This window comes from Vigna angularis, chromosome 10 (genome assembly GCF_016808095.1).
Source record: "Vigna angularis cultivar LongXiaoDou No.4 chromosome 10, ASM1680809v1, whole genome shotgun sequence".
In the NCBI taxonomy this organism is placed as follows: domain Eukaryota; kingdom Viridiplantae; phylum Streptophyta; class Magnoliopsida; order Fabales; family Fabaceae; genus Vigna; species Vigna angularis.
In genome coordinates, this window is record NC_068979.1 from 6,006,344 (window position 1) to 6,026,860 (window position 20,517).

The 20,517-nt window shown below is 33.4% G+C and overlaps 2 protein-coding genes across 2 annotated transcripts; one reads left to right on the forward strand and one right to left on the reverse strand.

Moving 5' to 3' along the window:
- Nucleotides 1-11,105: 11,105 nt before the first annotated feature.
- LOC108335675 (cytochrome P450 CYP82D47-like) lies at nucleotides 11,106-13,618 on the forward strand. Its single transcript, XM_017571756.2, has 2 exons — nucleotides 11,106-12,141; nucleotides 12,956-13,618. Exons 1-2 carry the CDS (start codon nucleotides 11,185-11,187, stop codon nucleotides 13,583-13,585), a joined length of 1,587 nt encoding a protein of 528 aa, XP_017427245.1. The 5' UTR covers nucleotides 11,106-11,184; the 3' UTR covers nucleotides 13,586-13,618.
- A 138-nt stretch (nucleotides 13,619-13,756) lies between these two features.
- On the reverse strand, nucleotides 13,757-19,475 carry LOC108335674 (extra-large guanine nucleotide-binding protein 1). Its single transcript, XM_017571755.2, has 8 exons — nucleotides 18,094-19,475; nucleotides 17,848-17,985; nucleotides 17,651-17,755; nucleotides 17,370-17,555; nucleotides 16,685-16,862; nucleotides 16,197-16,438; nucleotides 15,432-15,595; nucleotides 13,757-14,779 (listed from the first exon to the last, which is right to left on the reverse strand). Exons 1-8 carry the CDS (start codon nucleotides 19,237-19,239, stop codon nucleotides 14,188-14,190), a joined length of 2,751 nt encoding a protein of 916 aa, XP_017427244.1. The 5' UTR covers nucleotides 19,240-19,475; the 3' UTR covers nucleotides 13,757-14,187.
- Nucleotides 19,476-20,517: the final 1,042 nt, after the last annotated feature.

The window sequence follows — 20,517 nt, forward strand, 5'->3', positions numbered from 1 at the left end:
TCCATAGATCTGTCCAATAACTCCACTTTTAAAGGAACACATGGATAATGGATTATATTCTTTTTAAATCTGTATAATTATAACAAAAATTGTTTAGATCTTTCAGATAACGAAGTAAAGGGTGATGATTAATTACGTTTGCCTGGTAAAAGACATGATCATCCTCTATTATTGAAACCACTACTTGAACCGATGCTGACGCAAACATTGACTAAATGGTCTCTTCTAATAGACTGAAACACACGGAAAATCAGATTACGCCTATCATTTGTCCGCTTGAATTAAATCAGTAGCATACGTTTCATTCAATTCACATCAGCAACCTCAATACAAAGACCAGTCTACCTCAAGTGACATCCCTAGGCGAATGATACATGCACCATGACTTAAATGGGCAAATCTATTGTTATGCAATAAATTTATGTCATTTTCTTTTAAATGTTTATTATTGTAATCACATGTTTCTTACACTGTTACAGATGTTTTAAGTTTGAATCAAATTTTAATTAATTATCCAATCGATACCTTATTTTCTTTAAGTAGCTGGGAGATGGCCAAGGAGTGTTTTATTGTCCATGACAGAGCATTCTCGACCAGGCCCTGTCTTGCAGCCTCAAAGCTAATGGGCTATAACTATGCTATGTTTGGCTTCTCTCCTTATGGTCCTTACTGGCGTGAGATGACGAAACTGACCACTATCGAGATTTTGTCTAATAGCTACCAAGTCCCAAATAAGCAGGTTATCAGCCACAGTCTTGATAAATCTTTATCTGCTAATTAAAGATAATAACTAGCTTTTCTATCTAAAACGTAAAAACTTAAATACGTGTTACTTGATCAGGATCATGGATCATATGGTAGTTTAGTATCATTTGCCTTAAGATTTTGAGTTGGAAGTTGGTGTTGTTGTAATATTTTATATGGGTGGTTCATTGGTGATGTATGTATTCCTCAAAAGAATCAACAGCAAGAACACATACTAACGAGGACTAGATTACATGAACCTAGTTTTTCTCAAAATAGCGACAAGAATCCTCTGGGTTCTTTCCATATGTTAATAGCCATAACATGCTTAAATAGTTGCAATGTAGTGTAATGATTATGTACTTATTGAAGACTGCATTTTAAAGAAGCTGCACTGCATTACAATAACTATTGTCTATACTGTGTGCTTCACAACCAACCATTCTGTTTTGATCAGTCATCAACATACAGAGAACTTATTAGATGCTCAAGTTTTATCCATCATTCAATTGTATCAGCTATTTAAACGTGCAAATGATTTGCAATCAAGTTATAAATTGTAATTGCAAGGTGAGGGACCGGCTAAGTAACGTTGGTATCTAAATGCAAATGTATCAATAGATCACTTGCATAACAACCTTCAATCTTCATGTTTACTGCATCTTACAGGTTGATAATTTGTGGCAGAATTTTGATCAACTTTTTATACCAGAGGATTCATTAAAGAGAAATTATATATATGTGATTTCAGTCAACATATTCTAGGGATTGAAACCATTTTTAGTTCAAAAACCTTCAGAGTTTGAGACTTTTTTTTCATATGATATTTGACTTTGTTATTCAATGTGTAATTTAGACTCACATTTTCATAAAGAAATTCTCCCATGACATTTGAAGGACTTTTGGGCCCAAAGGAGTGTGTGCTTGCATATATTTGAAGTCTAGTAGCATTCTTTTATTAAAAAAAATGTTAATGGATTCTTGCCTGTCCATTCTCTCTCTTCTTGTGCAGGACTTTCCATGTACCAAATACTCAACTGATTTTTTGAAATAGCATCGTTAGGTCACTCAATCTATGTATCTGAATTATGTGAAGAAAGAAGTCCCACGTAGGTGGGAACATCTTTAGGGGAATGGTTTGGTTGTTATAAAACAAATCACAATCTCTTGTGTTAGCAATCCAAAAGTTTTCTCGTCCTATCTTATTTGTCTTCCTCTTTTATATTACTTTGACACTGGAGAATTTTTACTTAGCAGCAAATTGGTTTTAAAGGGGTAAAAATTAATGAAAACACTATTTTTGTATTTTTTACATTATTATAAATTTGCCCACAAGTTAGATTTGGGACACTTTCATCATATGACTACAGTTCACATATAGATATTCTTATTCATATGATTAACTCCTCAACATAACAAAGTCAACATAACAATATAATGACTGAGCCCATAACAATATAATGACTGAGTTCATATCAATGATCTTGCAAATGCAACTTAGTTGAAAAACTACCAAATTTTAATTTCAAAATGATTGAGTTCATATCAATGATCTTGCAAATGACAAATTTCAACTTAGTTGAAAAACTACCAAATTTTAATTTCAAAATAGTTGAAAAACTTGCAATAACAAATTTTAACATAATTGAAAATAATTGAAAATGAATCTGCAGAGCTTTTATTGCAAAGTTTATCCGATTTATATGTTTAACTCATCATCAACATAACAACTAACAATATTGATGAGTACCTATACTTTAAGGATATTGCCAAAAGCTATTCTTGAAGAAAAATTTAGAAAATAAAATAAAATAGATAGGCGGGAAAGTTCCAAACAAGTAAAGACTTTGACAATAAGAAGAGGTAGATCAAGAGAACGTTGATATAATGGAAGTCAAACTCATGATAAATCAAAATCTCAAAGTAAGAAACACTCAAATGTTATCATTATGACAAGAGAGAACATGCCAAGAAAGATCGATGGCAGAGGAAGAATGGAAGAAGGAATTCTAAAACATCAACCTCACAAGGTTATGTTGCAAGTATATGAGAAGATGAGAATATTCTAGTGAGTGAAACAATAATTAGCTCTAATGGTGAAAAACAACTACATGATTAGCGAATAGTAGATTTAAGTGAAACTTGACATGTGACTTCAAATCGAGATTGGTTTTCACGGAAAACGATCATGTCAAAATTAAAATGTACAATTATACTATTTACATAATTTAAGGAGTACGACATGTGAAGAACTTGAAGAATAATTTATTGTTCATTTTTATTTATTATTGATATTTTTTGTTCATCTTTATTTTAATTGGATTTGTGTAGTACCCAACAAATTACTGTTCATATTGACGCTAAAATGTTTTCCTATATTAAAAGAGGACAATATAATAAACTGCTATTGATTGCAGCCTAAATTAACAATCAATAGAAGGTGAACTGGCCTCAGTGCAGTATATAGATTAAGGGTGTTGCTCCCTCCACCACCCCAAGTATTCCTGCACATCTCCACAATTTTCTTTTATTCCAAAAATACTCTATACCTCTCCACTATATTCAACAATTTTTCTCTTTTTCTCTCCACATTAATGGAGCATTCACAGGGCTAAGATTTAAACTTGTGATATATTGCAAAATTTTATTTACATTTTCCCTTAAATAAGTTTGATTCAATCTTATTTTCATTGTTCAATATATTTTTTTTTCTTGAAATTACTTAATAAATGGTAAAATTTTGTTATAAATTTCTAGAAAAATGTTTATATATATGTGTATTTTTTTACATTTAATATCTATAATTTTTAACATTATATTATGTTTTAACTTACCGACTTGACTCAAATAACTTGAATAAAGTATTTAATTTATTAGATAAATAATATAAAAATATTATTAAATACTTAAAATATAAAAGAAAAATTATTTGTTAAAGATTTGAAATTTATTTAGTTCTTTCGTCGTTATAAAGTTAGTATATAATAATAACAATAATAATAATATATTATTTACTATTAATATTATTATGTTTATTATTTTGTATTTGCATCTAACTTTTCAGTTTATAAAATGGAAGTGATAGAAGCACTAACATTGAAGTTTCCTCTGAATTTTATATTTTGCAATATATCACAAGTTTAAATCTAAGTCATATGAATGCTCCATTAATGCAAAGAAAGAAAGAGAAAGATGGTTGAGGATAATGGAGAGGTGTAGAGTATTTTTGAAATAAAAGAAAATAGTGGGGAGGTGTAGGATATTTTTGGAATAAAAAAAAATAGTGGAAATGTGTAGAATATTTTTGGAATAAAAGAAAATAATGGGAAGGTGCAGAACCACTTGGGGTGATGGAGGGAGAACATCTATAGATTAATCATTGTGCTAAAATTTGGTTTCTCATCACCCACTTCGAAATTTTCTTTGCTAATTTGAGTGCTGCACTATGAAATTATTAGGTGGCACTGAACCACACATTTAAGCAAGTATTTAAGGTTTTAAAATAAATTAATTAATGCTATTTAATTACTCATAAATTGCATAACTGGTCTTCTAAAAAGGAGAAAAAAATTACTCTCCCAAGGATTTGATTTTAAAAAGCAGAGAAATGAAATCTGATCCACACGAAATTGCAAAATATCTGAACCCAGAAAAGGATGTAATCAAAATTGAAGTGTCTGAGTCTATATTACTTGATTTCCGCCAGTTGTAACGAAAGAACTACTCCAATCTTTGTCAACCTATTTCACTGCAAGCTATCATTAGACCCATTACCAGTGTGTGTCTCCCCACAATTTCTAAACTCTAAGTGTTAGAAAATGGGTTTAAGCTTAATTCAATTCCACAAAACCGATTTATAAGATGAGGTTTGTACTTCACTTATATATTATAAATTGACTTTATCTCTAGTTGATATGAGATTTCCAACATATCCTTTCACGCCAAAGTATAAACATCTTGAGCGTGATAGTAGAAATTGGGTGGATGGTCCGATATCGGTCCGACAACGGATGAAATAGAAATATCTAAAAAAACAAAAAATATTACTAGAATAAACTTTAACCATGACTCTGATACCATGTCAGAAAAAGTAAAAAAAGACAATTTGCATAAAATAAGAATAACACTGTGCTCTTCTCACCACTTGAATTAAAAATTATAATTTAGTGCTTTACAATTTTACAATTCGTTTACTTATGATTGTATTTTTCAATACTACTATTAAAAGAAAAAAATATCAGTTGTAGAATATTAAAGTGTCCAAATTATAAGAAAAACCATGCAACTATATATAAAAGTGGTGGTTAAAATTAGCTTAATTATCTTAAAATAAAGAAATAGTAGTATAATGGGAATTAGAAGGGAGTACAGGTTTGGTAATTTTGAGTATAGTTGATGATGTGATAGAAAATATATATGTATAGGATAAGTATTATAGAAGAAGAAAAGAAAGCGAAGGTTGATGTAAAAATAAAGTTGGCGAAAGCAACGCTAATGTTAGATGTATGCATTATTGTAACATGGATGAGGGGTATGAAGAAGTGAGGACCCTGTACTTGGATTTCTGAGAAGGTGACATTTAGCATCCTACAGCTTCACACCTTTTTCTGGCCCTCCCCTTTTATATGTACACCTTATCCATGTCCCTTCCATTCTCCCTAGGGAACCAAACTCACCCTCCCCACAAATATACGTACACCTTTTATATGTACACCTTATCTATGCATCACTTCACTCAACTTCTGTTTTCATTTAAATTTTTTTAAAATGGAATGGTTAAACTCAACTTTATTGAAAAGATCTAAAACCCAATTTCATTCTCATCAACTACACTTATTCATAAATTGTAGTGACTAGACAGTTTGATTAGGGATTCACCACTTGCCCTACCCCAAAGGACATGTAATCTCAGTTCGGTTGACAGAATAAACTCATTTCAACATTTCAATGATCTCATACGTCTTCTATTGTATGGTCCAAAATGAAGATCCTTGATCGGTAAAACACATGGAAAGCCAACACTACAAACAGTGTAAGCATTTTTATTCAGATCAAAACCAACGCATGGATAATGGTAAAAAAAGAAAAAAGAAATGAACCGTTCTTCCACTGTGATGACATTCTATTTTTAAACATTTAAAGTAGTGTTTGTTTTGAAACATCTTCTGGGTAAAATTTGTAGTGCATTAGTTGCTTATTAAGCTTTCTAATAATTGAATAGCTTCTATTCAGATTTTTTAATCTGAGTGCACTTCCTTTTCTTACATGGCTGACAGCACAATTTAGGGAATTTCGAGCGTTGTGATGAATGACTGTGAAGCTTTAGCAACTCACCAACATGAGCTTTTTTTAGTTTTCTTGTGGTTACTTGATGACTAGTTAATTTTTGATTGATTTTCACATATGTAATTAGTGTGGTAGTGTTTGAAGAGAATTGTATGGAAATTTTGACCAAAAACACGATAGAGAAATTGACGTGTATGAAGAGGTGGCTTACATCAGGCACACCCAACATATCCTAGACACCAAGTTGTTTGTTGTTACAGGTTTGAAACCAATAAGGGGACATAATGTCCCTATAACATAAACACTGCACTTAATAAAAGCTTAATTCATTTAGTGATCCTTATTAGATGCTTATTATGATAATAGAATTAAGAGAGACAGAGGCGAAATTGAAGTCTTGAGATGTAATGATTGGTATTTGTACTGATTTAAAAAAGAGAGCATTGTTGTAAGATTGGGGTATTGATGCAATGGTGGTACACTTCAAAACTCTTTCCACCGTCCACCATCAAAAGCAAGGCACATGGAAGTTTCAGATCATCTTGTCACTGTCAATGTCACCGTTATTCAACTAATATTTATGTACCCTTCCACTTTTCTCATACTTCAATTTCCACTTTATGTCAATGCTTACAAACCCTAAAATTCATTATTTAATCACTTAACAATAAACTAGTACATTAAGTATTATTTAATGAACTAAACATACTTTTTTTTCCTTATCATCTAAATTTAGAATCCTATGTGTCTATATTAAAGTGTTAAATGAAGTATTATTATCGTTTTTAAATTTTTAGAATATTATAGAGTCTTCTGTAATTAGATTTTTTTTTAATTGGAATTTATCTTCAAATAGTCTACCATATAGATCATCTAATTTCGTTAAATTTTTTAGTAAAAACGATTCAGGTTAATCATATATAATTTAATGTAAACAATTATTAAATTAGGATCTATCTAAAAGTAAAATATTGTTGATTTAGTGTATATAACTATTGTTCCTTATATATTATAACTGTTCTCTTTATTATATATCATTCAGTTATCCTTGTACATGTTATATATTTTAATTTGGTTTCTTAATGTCGAAATTGGAAATATGTAAACACATACATCAAATCAATGTCGTTTTATCATTTTATAGACTGATTTAATAGTTTTATGAGATCAAATTGACTATATTTCGCGTTTAACCAAATAATATTAATGTTTTTGTGATAAATTAACTTTATTGTTAGTGGTTAACGAATAAAAAGTTATCAATAATCATATGAAATGTTGGAACCATAAGGTTAACTTGTAGTAAAAGTTGAAAGAGATGCTAAAAGAAATTATGGATTTAATTCTTCTATTAACATTTAAAAGTTATAAAATTAATTTGAAAAAATTAGAAAGAAACATATTATTGGTTTAACTTCTTTGCAAACAACTAACATTAATCCATTAAAATCTTATAAAATACATAAACTTTTCACAAAATGATAATAAGATTAAAATTCTTTAACCAGTTTCTTTTAATATATATATATATATATATATATATATATATATATTTCTCCTCAAAATAAGAATACACACACTCCAAACTATTATTATTAATGTATAGACTACTTTTACATATATATCATGTATGTTAATTTATATTTTTAATTAATTATGTCAAAATAGGTAATAATAATAATAATAAAAGAGAGTAGGATTTCCATAAGAAAATTATTTGGCGGTTACTTTATTTATAATTTTATGAATATAATTAATTTAAATTTATTATGAAAGATATAAATATGAGTGAATATATGACATAGATAAGAATATTTAATTTCTGATTTAATTGTGATAAGAAGATGTGGGAATAAAATAAAAAGAAAAAACATAAATTACTTTCTTACAATAAGATATAGATATTCAACGACAGCTAGGTAACCCTAACATGGATTAATAATATAAAAAACATAAAAAGTGGAAATTGTGGATATGAAGTAAGCTTAATTATGAATTAGTAGAATTGCAAAATCTCACAGTAATACTCACTTACATAGCATTCCAATATAATGAGATATATGTCATCACAAACATCAGAAACTTATGAACTCTATCAATTATTATTGTGAATTAAAATTTATATATCAATGTTTTTTACTCTTGAAAAGTATGAGAATTTAATTGTCATGATAATTCGCTCACCATTATTAATATTGTTTAAAGTTCTCTCAGTACAATGGGAAAGATACAAGAACTTGAAGAAAATGTTGTTCAAAATCACTCAACATTATGTCTCATTACAACTCAAAATATGAAAAACAGGTTTGAAGGTAATAAAGTAGTTCAATCCTAAAGTTCAAGATAAATTAATAAAAAGGTTTTTTTAAATTACTACAAGCCCCAAAAACATAGTTTGTTCATTATATTATTATTTATAATACATTTTAGTAATCAATAGTTCAAAATTCCTTTATAGGCTGTGAACGTAATTCATATTTTGTTTTGTTATCCTTTGCTATATCTATTTATATGTCCAGTAGTAAAGCATAAATAAAGAAATAGAAAAAGCAATAAATTTGAAGCTCACACAACCACATACATCTACTAGAATTTCATTTTAAGTTTGAGCCAAGTAAACTAGTCAAGGAAAATAATCAACCTCTACTTTCGGGCAAAGATAAGTGGTGTTTAGGTCACACCTATACATATTCGGTCTATATTACGTTTTGTTTTTCAAGATCATATGAATGTGTTGGTTTAGAAATTTTTGTCAATTATTAGAAATTATATTTGTAATTTAAAAATAAATACATTTATTAATAAATAAGATTTTTATACGAGAAATATATCAGGTCGAAATATTTTTTAAGGCTTTTTATTTATCAATTCCTTTTTCTTTTCTTTTTTAATTTTGATGAACATATCTAAAACGTAATGAGAAAATTATAACCTAAATAATTTCAGAAGTTAACATGATTCAAACATGGTATTTTTATGCTTAATTTAATATTACATTGTATTTTTTGTTTGTTTGTTTTATCGGCATATGTTTGTTTTAATAATACTTGGCGAGAAAGAGATATTTTTACTTTATAGTTAAAAATGGTAATGGAGGTTACACAATAAATAAATAGTGAGTGGTTTGGATTTTGTTATATTACGAGGGAGAAACAATAAAAAGTTATAGATAATAGAGAAAGTCATAAAAAGAAAAAAAAAATTGTAAAGAACAAAAAAAGTAATAGAAAAGTTGAAAAGATATAAAAAATAGAATAAATGTATAAATTAAAAATTGACAAAAGTATACAATTTTTCATAGAACTGTTTAATCTTTGTAGGTGTATAAAAGTTGTTATAAGTTGTCCTATTATAGATAAAAAAAGACATGATAGCTGGTAATCCTAAAAAAAGTAATCAGATATCCTCATTTCTAACTTAGTTAAACTGCTCTTTTCAAAGTGCTAAATGTTTACATTCTGATAAGCTTTTGTTGTTGCAGATTCCAATAGCTTATATTGTGGTGTCATATTCAGAAAAACTTCTTTTTGCACGAACAAATATCAACTCCACCATGAATAATTGCTTTTGTGTGTTCAAAAGGATGCTTATTTCATTTTCACTAGTAGGGCTTGCTACTATATTTTTTTTATTTGAAGAAAAATGTTCAATATTTGTAGTCAAGTAATTTTTTTTTTTATAAATAGATAATAGACATGAACCAATCTCATTTGTAAAATTATAAAAAAAAATGAATGAAGAAAATAGAAATATGATTATTGAAAAGGAGAGAAGAAAGGAATTTATAAGGGTGAGATAAACACAAAAAAGAAATATAAAGGTATGGTGGTGGATTTCGGTTTTCCACAGCGTTAGAGAAAAGAAGAAAAGCGATTGAGAGCGAAGCTATTTGTTAGGTTTGAATCAATTATTGTTATTGTGAAGCAAAAGTGGCCTTAGACTAACTCACTCACTTCTCTAAGGTCCACACACACACCCCACAAGATAGAAATTTGATGCCTCCACTACATTTAGGTCTTCTTCAACAATTTTCTTTTTAAGAGTTTTTTTATATAAACCCTAATCATGAAGTCCAATTGAATTAACAATTTTTCACCCAAAATTGTAGTTAGATAATTCACATGTTTAATTTCTCAAGAAGCTGAGAATATTTTAAGAAAGTTTTCATGATAACTTTTCTATTGGAGATGAGTTAACAAATCCTAAGAATTTGTTATTATATATGTAGACTAAATAAAGATACAAGGATTAGTGGCAAAGTTAAATTTAAATGAGTTATCAATAATAAATATTTTTTAATATATATAAACCTTAGAGTACTTAGGAAAATCGAGGACACCTAGGTGATAATTGAGATTTTGAGTATGTTTGGTTTGGAAATAAAAGTGAAATGAAAGAAAGTAAAAAGGAAAAAAGAGAGGAAACCAAATGGAAGAAAGATCATAGAAAAAATAAAAACTAAAATGAATTTAATTTTTTTCGGCACGAAAGAGAATTTCTAAGAAAACATATATTCAGATAAAATAAATAAATATTCTAAACAAAAAATAAAATGTAAAAGTCGTATAAAAATATTTTTGTTGTGAGAAATAATATATACATAAAAATAATTAAATAACAATCTTATTTAAATCATTAACGATAAATTTATATTAGTTATTATTATGTATTAAGTAGTTGTCAAAGTTTTCCTTTTCACTGAAAAAAAAAGTATATTTAATGTTACCGAATAAAAGTGTAGATGTTGAGTGTATACTTGTATGACGTCGTATTTGGTAGCAGTGAAACTCTAAAGAAGATTAATTATCGCATGAAATGAGATGAGATGAGTCTCTTGATAATATGTATGTATATATTACTTGTTTCCATTCCTTTTTTCTGTCATGTGTAACGAACAATGTGTGTGTAATAATTATATGATAGTATAATATACAAAGAGAAATAAAAAAGGAATAATATTAGTGATTAATATGATTAGTTGAGCACTTAACTCCACTGCTAACGATGAAAAAAATGAAAATTAAGATGAAGTGACAGTGACATTATATTATATATAGATGGTAGATGCAAGGATAGGCTAAGGAAGAAGATAACCGACATATATGTTGTTTATAAATTCTTTAGCTTAATTTGGTATTGAAGAGCGTGAGGGTCATGGATGTTTTTCTGCTTAAAACACTTATTTCAGGCATTCTTGCCCTGTTAGTGTGCCTTTTGGTTTATCAATTTAAGAAAACAGTTGGCGGCAATACAAAAAAGATCTGTAGTGCACCTCAAGCAGCAGGTGCATGGCCTATCATTGGCCATTTGCATCTCTTCGGGAGTCATCAACTTACGCACAAAACACTTGGGGTCATGGCTGAGAAACATGGACCAATTTTCACAATAAAGCTTGGTTCATACAAAGTTCTGGTGTTGAGTAGCTGGGAGATGGCCAAGGAGTGTTTTACTGTCCATGACAAAACATTCTCGACCAGGCCCTGTGTTGCAGCCTCAAAGCTAATGGGCTATAACTATGCCATGTTTGGCTTCACTCCTTATGGTCCTTACTGGCTTCAAGTACGGAAGCTAACGACCATTGAGCTTCTGTCTAACAACCGGCTTGAGCCCCTCAAAAACACAAGAACGTTTGCGTTAGATGCTGCAATAAGGGGGCTCTACCGGTTATGGTCAAAAGAAGGGTGTCCGGAGGGAGGAGTTTTGGTAGATATGAAGCAGTGGTTTGGAGATTTGACACATAATATTGCTATCAGAATGGTGGGAGGGAAGCCGTATTGTGGGGTTGGCGATGGTTATGCGGATGGTGAAGCAAGAAGGTATAGGAGAGTTATGAGGGACTGGGTATGTTTGTTTGGGGCGTTTGTGTTGTCTGATGCATTTCCATTTCTGGGGTGGCTAGATATCAATGGATATGAAAAGGATATGAAGAGAACTGCTAGTGAATTGGACACTCTAGTTGAAGGTTGGCTAGAGGAGCACAAAAGGAAAAGAGCTTTGAATGTGAATGGAAAGGAAGAACGGGATGATTTCATGGATGTCTTGCTGAATGTTCTGCAGGGTACAGAGATTTCTGGTTATGATTCAGATACCATCATCAAGGCCACTTGCCTGGTACGTAAATGTTTAGCTATCTTGTTTTCACGGTTTCTTCTTGCTACTATAATTCCTGCATGTTATCCGATAAACATACAATTGGAGTCCAAAACAAATTTAGGCCTTTCTGCTATAAACCTTATAGTTTAGGACTCGCTAATCAGGAGCCTCTGGTGGTAAAATCAAAGAGAGAAATTATACCGTATCTGGTGAACCGCTTTAATGGATCAATATTCAAACCACTGCAGTCTTATGTCTGCCTTACCAAGTAATAAATTCAAAAGGATTTATTCCTACAGAAACACTAGAGTACAAGACATAAATTTGGAAAAGATTCACATATAATATTGTTTGAACAGTGATTCTTTAAATGCTAGAAGAGTACAATTTTGAGTTGACGAAAACCATTACCACTATCACCGTGACCTGTGTCAAAATTTCCCCACTTTTTAATTTATTGTGCAACCTTGCTTTTAATTATTTGTGAGATCAAACAAGCTATTGATATTTCGGCTCGTCTATTCAAGTCTTTTCATAAGGGACAAAACAACATGTCAAAAGCTACTAGTTTTTTTGCAAGTTCAGTAGGGTCCACTTCCTTAGAAGAAAAACTCTCTTCTTTAAACACCCTTCTGTCTTGCAAATATCCAAAGCTATTAACGCACGTAACCAAATTCCACTTCTCCAATTTTTACGTGATGTCTTGCAATCCGATTCAGTGTAACACCCTTATTCTGTTCACAAGAAGAAAATATCAGCTTTTGGTGCACATCACCTTTTTGCTTGACATCCAATTTTGAATTACAACCATGGTCTTGTATATCTTTTGCAGAATTTGATTTTAGCAGGAACTGACCCCACCATGGTCACGCTAACATGGGTGCTGTCTCTGCTACTTAACCATCCAACGGAACTTAAACGAACCCAACATGAACTGGACACTCTTATTGGGAAGGAAAGGAAAGTTGAAGAATCTGACATAAAGAAGCTGGTGTACCTTCAAGCCGTTGTGAAGGAAACTCTGCGCCTATATCCACCCAGTCCCATTATCACCCTTCGAGCAGCCATGGAAGACTGCACCTTTTCATGCGGCTATCACATTCCTGCGGGCACACAATTAATGGTGAATGCTTGGAAGATCCATCGGGATGGTCGTGTGTGGAGTGACCCTCATGATTTCAAGCCTGAAAGGTTCTTGACAAGCCACAAAGATGTCGATGTAAAGGGTCAAAACTATGAGCTCGTCCCTTTTAGTTCTGGAAGGCGATCATGCCCAGGTGCCTCACTAGCTCTGCGTGTAGTGCATTTGACCTTGTCTAGACTCTTGCACTCTTTCAATGTTGCTTCTCCTTCAAATCAAGTTGTTGACATGACGGAGAGCTTTGGACTCACAAATTTAAAAGCAACCCCGCTCGAAGTTCTCCTAACTCCACGTCTGGACACCAAGCTTTATGAGAACTAGATTATATAATACTAGTTGTACACGAAGCCTCTAGATTCTGAAATCCGGGCTATCAATCTTGTAATAACAATAGCATGTTTAACGAAGTTGCACTGTGTTATAAAAGCTGGTGTAATTTGTAGAACTCTGATCATTCTGAACTTTTAGAAAAAAATAAATAAACGAAAGTAATGCAAGGCCTTCACAAATATTATGTTATCTTTATGCCATTCACAATCAGGATAACGCCATAAAGCCTAGTTAAAATCTTAGGCTTGCCTTAGTACATGTACTGCACACAAAAGCAGGTTTGCAACTAAAACACAAGTTGACAGACTGACAAAATGTGAAATAAAAATTCTATCATGAAGATGTTACCTAACCATATGAAAAAAAAAATGAATTTGAAAATTACATATTGATCTGTGGTATGTGCTGACTGACTCACCAGCACACTCTCTAATTGCTGGAAACCTTACCTACATGTTTAACATCTACTGAATCTTACAAGTGGAGATAGCTAGTACAAGGAACGATCCATTTTACTCCTAGTTAGTAATATGTACACGAACTGATGTCAAGCCATACACAAGTATGCTAACAACGCTTGCCTGAATCAGCAATCAATGAGAGAATGAACTCGCCTCCGTGCTATACATTGAATATTCACTCAAGCTAAAGTTTGGTCTCTCTTCGTTCCACTTCAAAATCTCCTTGGCGTATTTAAGCGCCGCATCCACACTACCAGGCTCCAACCCCTTCACCAGGGACACATACAACTTTCTTCCGGTAAGAGATGAGTAAAGCCTTTTAAACTTAACTGCTATGTAATGGGAAGCCAACTGACCAAGGGAGGGATTACTATTAATGCTGTTGCTATTGCTGTTGGGACGGTTGCGACTGATTATTGGATGGAAATCAGAGAACCATTCACACTTGGTCAAAGGAACTTGTTCGATTTTCTCCTCAAACAGATCAAATTTGTTTAATATCAACAAGAAGTCCATTTGCTCAAAGGTTGGATGAGTGACAATGGTTTCAAAAAACTTCTTGCTCAATATCATCTTGTTAGAGGGACAACCATTCCCATCGACAGAAACCTGATCGTAGTCACTCAAGGAAACACAGAAGATAACCATTTCAACATCCTCAAACATCTCTAGCCACTTGCAATTTTCTCCTAGGCCCCTTGCATGTACTCTAATTAGTTGATACCTGTTGACCAGAAAAAAAGTATGAATCAGAAACATCCGATAAAGGCACGTGGTAGGGAACACATAATAAATACCCTTATGATTCAAATTCACAAATACGAAAATCAGCAACATCATAGGATATTTCTGGCATAAATAGATATGCATGACAGAACAGTCATATTCCGCCCATTTGAAACAAATATACAAAATGGCGACGCATCTTCCTCATAAGAAACAGAGTTTGCTTTTAACAACTAAACCAGACTAAAAAATCTCTACGGTAGCCATTACAGTAGTATGGGCACCACTATCCAACTAATATACAGATTGATCTAAAATATAAAAAATAGAAACACTAAGATTAAAACGTGAGAGCACTTCATATCCATATCCAGAGATGGAAAAACCCTCTACCGTGTTTCTTAAACAACAATACCAGCGAAAAAAATATTTCATCAAAGCCATAAGCTCCTTACTACAATTCTAGCATACTTATCCTGTATTTTGTTTATTTTGATATTTTTCACTAATGCTATTATTTTCTTGTCTATTTTGGTATTTTCACTGATGCCACTATTTTCCCAGAGAAAACAATTATAAGATCAATTGGGTTTATTCAGAGCCAAAACACAATTTTGGTACATAACAGGCGCAGAAATATTTTCAGCTACCTAACAAAAGAATCATAGAGATCGGTAGTGTCAACGGTTTCCTCGGAATCTGATTGGGGAAATGAAAACTCCGCACAGGCCACCCCATTAGATGAAGTAACTCCCTCTGCATAAAGGATATCTAAATCTGAGGGTTCATAGTCCGTCCTTAATATTTTAACAGCCTGAAACAGAAAAACTTGTCATAGTCAGAGACAATAGTGTCCATGAACAGCACAACTAGTCAAGATACTAGCCCAACCATTTTTTTCTAGGAGAGGAAATATAAAAACGGAAACCTATAAGAACACAAGATGGAGCAACAATAAAAATAATATTGACCAAGCATTCTAATAATCTTAACAGGTGAGGAGCAGTATTAACTTATTCTCACAAAATGCTGACTTTGCTAGACTGAAATTTATTTGTTACTCTGCAAGCTTAAAGCTGCTGTCCGATATCCTTTGTACAATACTCGCTACCTCTCCCTGAGAAATTATCCCTTTTTACAACCAAGCTTCACCACCAGTCAAACACCTACTAATTCTTAAAACTTATCAAATCCTATGTACAAAAATTTTATTCACCCCTCCATTGTTTTCCCAGTACTTGCAGAAGAAATTGACTATAGATAAAAATCCCTTATAAAAATGAAAAGCGGCCATTCCATAAAGAATTCAACTACCTACTTTTAAAAACAGTTAATGGGTTACACATAAAAGGGTTTTACACAATTAATTTGATAGCAGCACAAATGCTAAATAATAGATTAAAGAATTATCTTACCCGCTCTAAGAAATAACTAGCAACACTAGGCAGCATTTCCAATTCGCTTCTTCTTTCATATGAGGCCTTAATTGCAGCATCATTCCATAATTCCTCAATCAGTGGTGCATACTCACGAGTAGCAGCTGGAAAGATAGCATCAAGTTTGCCAGATACCATAGTTTTCAGTAACCAATCAGAGAACGCTTTCAATCTTGGGCCAATGGAATATACAGTCTTGTCATCATGTTTTAGACTACTTCCTGTAGAAAACAATAATGGTAAGACTCAACCTTTAAGTATTAAAAAGCAGAAGGACATATAAACATAATTATGAACTATAACTCCACTCAAACAAACAAGTATGCTGCAAGCCATTTAGAACAAACTCGTGGCAACTAAATGGGGCACCATAGGTGCTTTAAAAGAAAGATAGCCAGGATAACAAGTCAAACCTCAATAAAAAGCACATATTTCTGAGGATAAGGGAGAGAAAAAATGCATCCTACCTGTGCTGTCAAGTACGGATGACTGTCTTTTTTTCAAATCCCCCAAACTTTCATCTTCAAAACGCTCCCGCCCCTCAAGCAGTATGCCAAGGTAGGCATAAACATTGCTCTGAATGGTCAACTTTATGTTTTCATGCTCATCTTCCGAGAATGGGACGCTTTTGTATAATATCTTTGCCTGCAACAGATATTGGCAATTCTGTGAATATATTGACTAGTTCCAGCATCTCTATTGGTGACTTTGATTTACATTGAGGAGGGGCTTGTCAAAATCTTATTTGAACAATTCCTTATGTTCCCAAGAATAATCGCCTACCACATCCAACTTTGAAATCGGTTACCAATTACTCCAAAAAATAGGCTTTTCTGAACGAGGAAATGCTAGATGACATAATGGAGAGTAACATAGTTGTGCATCCAATTAAAATATATAGCAACCTTTGCAGAATTGACAATATTACTGCACACAATATATTGTGATTAACTAGGTTAATACTAATGTTTATAGCTTAGAAAACACATTTCTTTTCTTTCATTTTGCTAAGCGAATGAAGGTATACTAATGTTTATTCCTGTAGCAGGTGCCTACAGACCATATTTTATCCAATTTAATGTAACTATCAATTCAAAGAAAATATTAAAACATGACTTAATTCACAGACTCAATTATCAAGTTAAATGTCACCTGCTTAAAAATAGTGCTCGTTCCAGATCCACTACAACCGACCAAGAGAAGCTTCTGAAGCACCCCATGCTCCAGGTAGTCAGGAATTGTTCTGCTAGCTAGGCTGAAAGGTTGTTCTCCCAAAGAATTTGAAGATTTAGAAGGAACTGGCAAAGACAGGAAAGCACAAACAAGCTTCGTTCCAGCCTAACAAGCAGAAATAAAGAAATGCATAGTAAATAACGTTTGGCAGGAAGAACTGGAGGTATTTTCTTTCCCACCGCAAAAAAGTAAGAGGTTACCTTGCCCCATATATAACCTCTAGTGTTCCTCTGCCCCTCTTCTTGGTAGGAACCATCCTCATTGACCCAAAAATGTGGGTTGCCAGCACACTGAACTCCTGCCAACTGCACAACCAAAACAGAATCCTTTCAACGCTTTTGTTTAACAATAAACAAAGTATGATTATTAAGACAGCCTTTCGGTATAAATCTTCGACCTGCAACATTCGAAGCTCAACTTTTGTTATTTCCCGACCATTGATGAAAACCTGAGTGTTTCCATTACTAGCATCCGGTTGGATGGGGCCTCCAACATTAAGATGTGGACTTATAATTCTGGAAGGCTTCTGTCCCTCCTGTGAAATCATAAACCAGTCAGCATCCTAAATGACACTCAAACTATAACTCTGTATAAATCACAAATGTACGAGAAAAATCAAATAGATAATAATAATAACAAATACCTTCCCCCAAAGACCAGATACTTTATCATACCAATAATTTCCCGGCTTCAGCTTCTTGGGAGGGTTCGGGCAGTTCTGCAACGTAACCAGTTCCTCATAAGAAAGCGGCTGGCCATTGACGCAAACATACTCAGGTGGAAGCTGATTGGCTTCACAAAATCTCTCCGCTTTCATTATCTGCCGAACTTCCAATTCGTTAAGCAATCGCTTGAGCATCCGAGAGCACTTCCCCAGACTCCCTCGTTTGGTCTCATCAATCGGGAATCCAATGCAAGTCACACATTTCCTCCCCTCGGGCATAGACCCCATAGCTCTGAGCACGCAATTACTACAATATTTCGCATCACAAACAAGACAAACTTCTTTCTCAGTAAACCTAGTCCCCTTGAAGCACCTATAACAAGACCCTTTCTTCCCCTTCGTGAGAGGTGCCCTTTTAACAGGTTTACTCACAGTTTCCTCCACATCAAACTCCTCATCCAAGGCATCGTCATCAGAGTCCACATCAAACTTAACAACCGGGGGGCGCTTGGAATCGATATCCTCAGCCTTCAGCGAAGAAACCCGAGTTGACGGATACTCCAAACTCAACACTGACTCGGTGGATGCCCAATCTTGCTGATTCAACTCGTTGAAATCCAAACTCTCTTTTCCATCCAAAGCCCTCAGCACGCCAGAACTTCTCCCTGATTTGTCCCAAAACTCAGCGGTACTAGAGCTTCTAGTTTCCTCAAGCACTCTCGAACTTTCGCCCAAATCCGACAAGTCACCGGAGCCGTCGTTCCCGGTGGAGAACTCAAACGCGCCGGAGCTGCTCAGCTCGCCGGAAAGCTCCCCGACGTTGCTCTCGGAAGCTCGGTGCTCGAATGCGATCACGGAGGTGGGAGAGACCGTCGTTTCGGACGCTAACTTGGAACCCCTAAGTTCGGAGCCAAGGGTTCTGAGAGGGGGCTGCGGCGGTGGCAGAAGCGGCTGCACAACCGGCAATGAGAGAGCGTCGGAGAGAGGAACCTGGGAAACGACGGCAGCGACCGGAATGCTGTCGACACTGATGGGCACCGCCCGAGGAAGGTCGTAGGTTAGCGGCGGGCCGTCGTACTCGACAGCGAATGAGTAGTCGGCAGCTTGGGGCGCCGCCGGCGACATGGTGAGAAACGGTGACGCGGGGAAACCCTAATCTAATGAGAATCGGAATATAAGAAAAGCATGAAAGCAAAGAGGAAGTAGTGGTAAATGATGATATCGAGAAGGGTTAAACGAAAGGGAATAGTAAGAATAATGCAGTGTTGAGTGTTGGGTGATGAGATTGGAATGAATGTGTGTGAGTGTGAAGAAAGCAAAAGGTGATTTTAGGTGAGGAAGGAAGAGAAAGAGAATAATAATGATATTATTATTGGAATATAATAATAGAATAGGAGAGAGTGGGTGAGAGAAGAAGGAAAAGGAAAGGGAAACAAAAACGGGACGTGAATTCGGGGAATCTTTCTTCTTTTTTGCGATTGGGAGGGGCACGTGGGGTCTCAGCTGGTGAACGCTTTGTCCTTTTATGCTTCCCACTCCCATTCCTACTCTATCCATTCTAATATTGCTTTACCACACAAACTTCCTGCATTTTTTTTTCTCTTTTTTCTAACTCCTGCAATCACATTACCTTCAACTTCTTCCAATTTTATGCAATTTTACTATTTCAACGGGACCATCGTTTAACGTCTTCATTCCTATTTCTTTAATGATGGACTGATATCTGTTGTCAAAACTTAATATGGATTCGAAAATAAAGATAATAAATATATAATTACTGCGTAATTTATCATTTTACCTAAATTTATATTTATACTTTTTTTTTATTATAATTGTTTATCTGCCATTCAAATTTACTTAAACCTTCGTTGTTTGGTGTAATAGTTTGGTTTTTCACTTTCAAACAAATTTGGAATCGGTCAACCAGTTATTTTGACTAATCGGACTATTTTTTGATTGATCGGTCCTATTATACACAAAATTCCTAAATTCGAGTATTGCTTAAGACTATCCGAAGAGGTTTGATTCATTTTACACTCTTTCATACTTCCTTTCAACCACTTGGTCTCTTTATCGTTGGTTTTGAAATATGTTCATTGAAAACGATAATCGTGATGCTTTGAACTTCACACCTCTCAATTGCATGTAAAAATGGCAACCATTACCTAATTTACAATAAAAAAATTCTATTTGTTATTACAGGCTAGATCCAACTGATCAGAGATGACAACATGTTGAATCGAACCAAACGACTAGGTTACGTAAAAGGATTTCATAATCATTTGGTCACAACAGTTGTACATAGTTAAAGCACAATCATTACGACAATGACTATTAATGATGGTTAAGAGTGGTATTAATAACTATTAAGAAATAAATTAATTTATCAGAGTTGTGTAAATT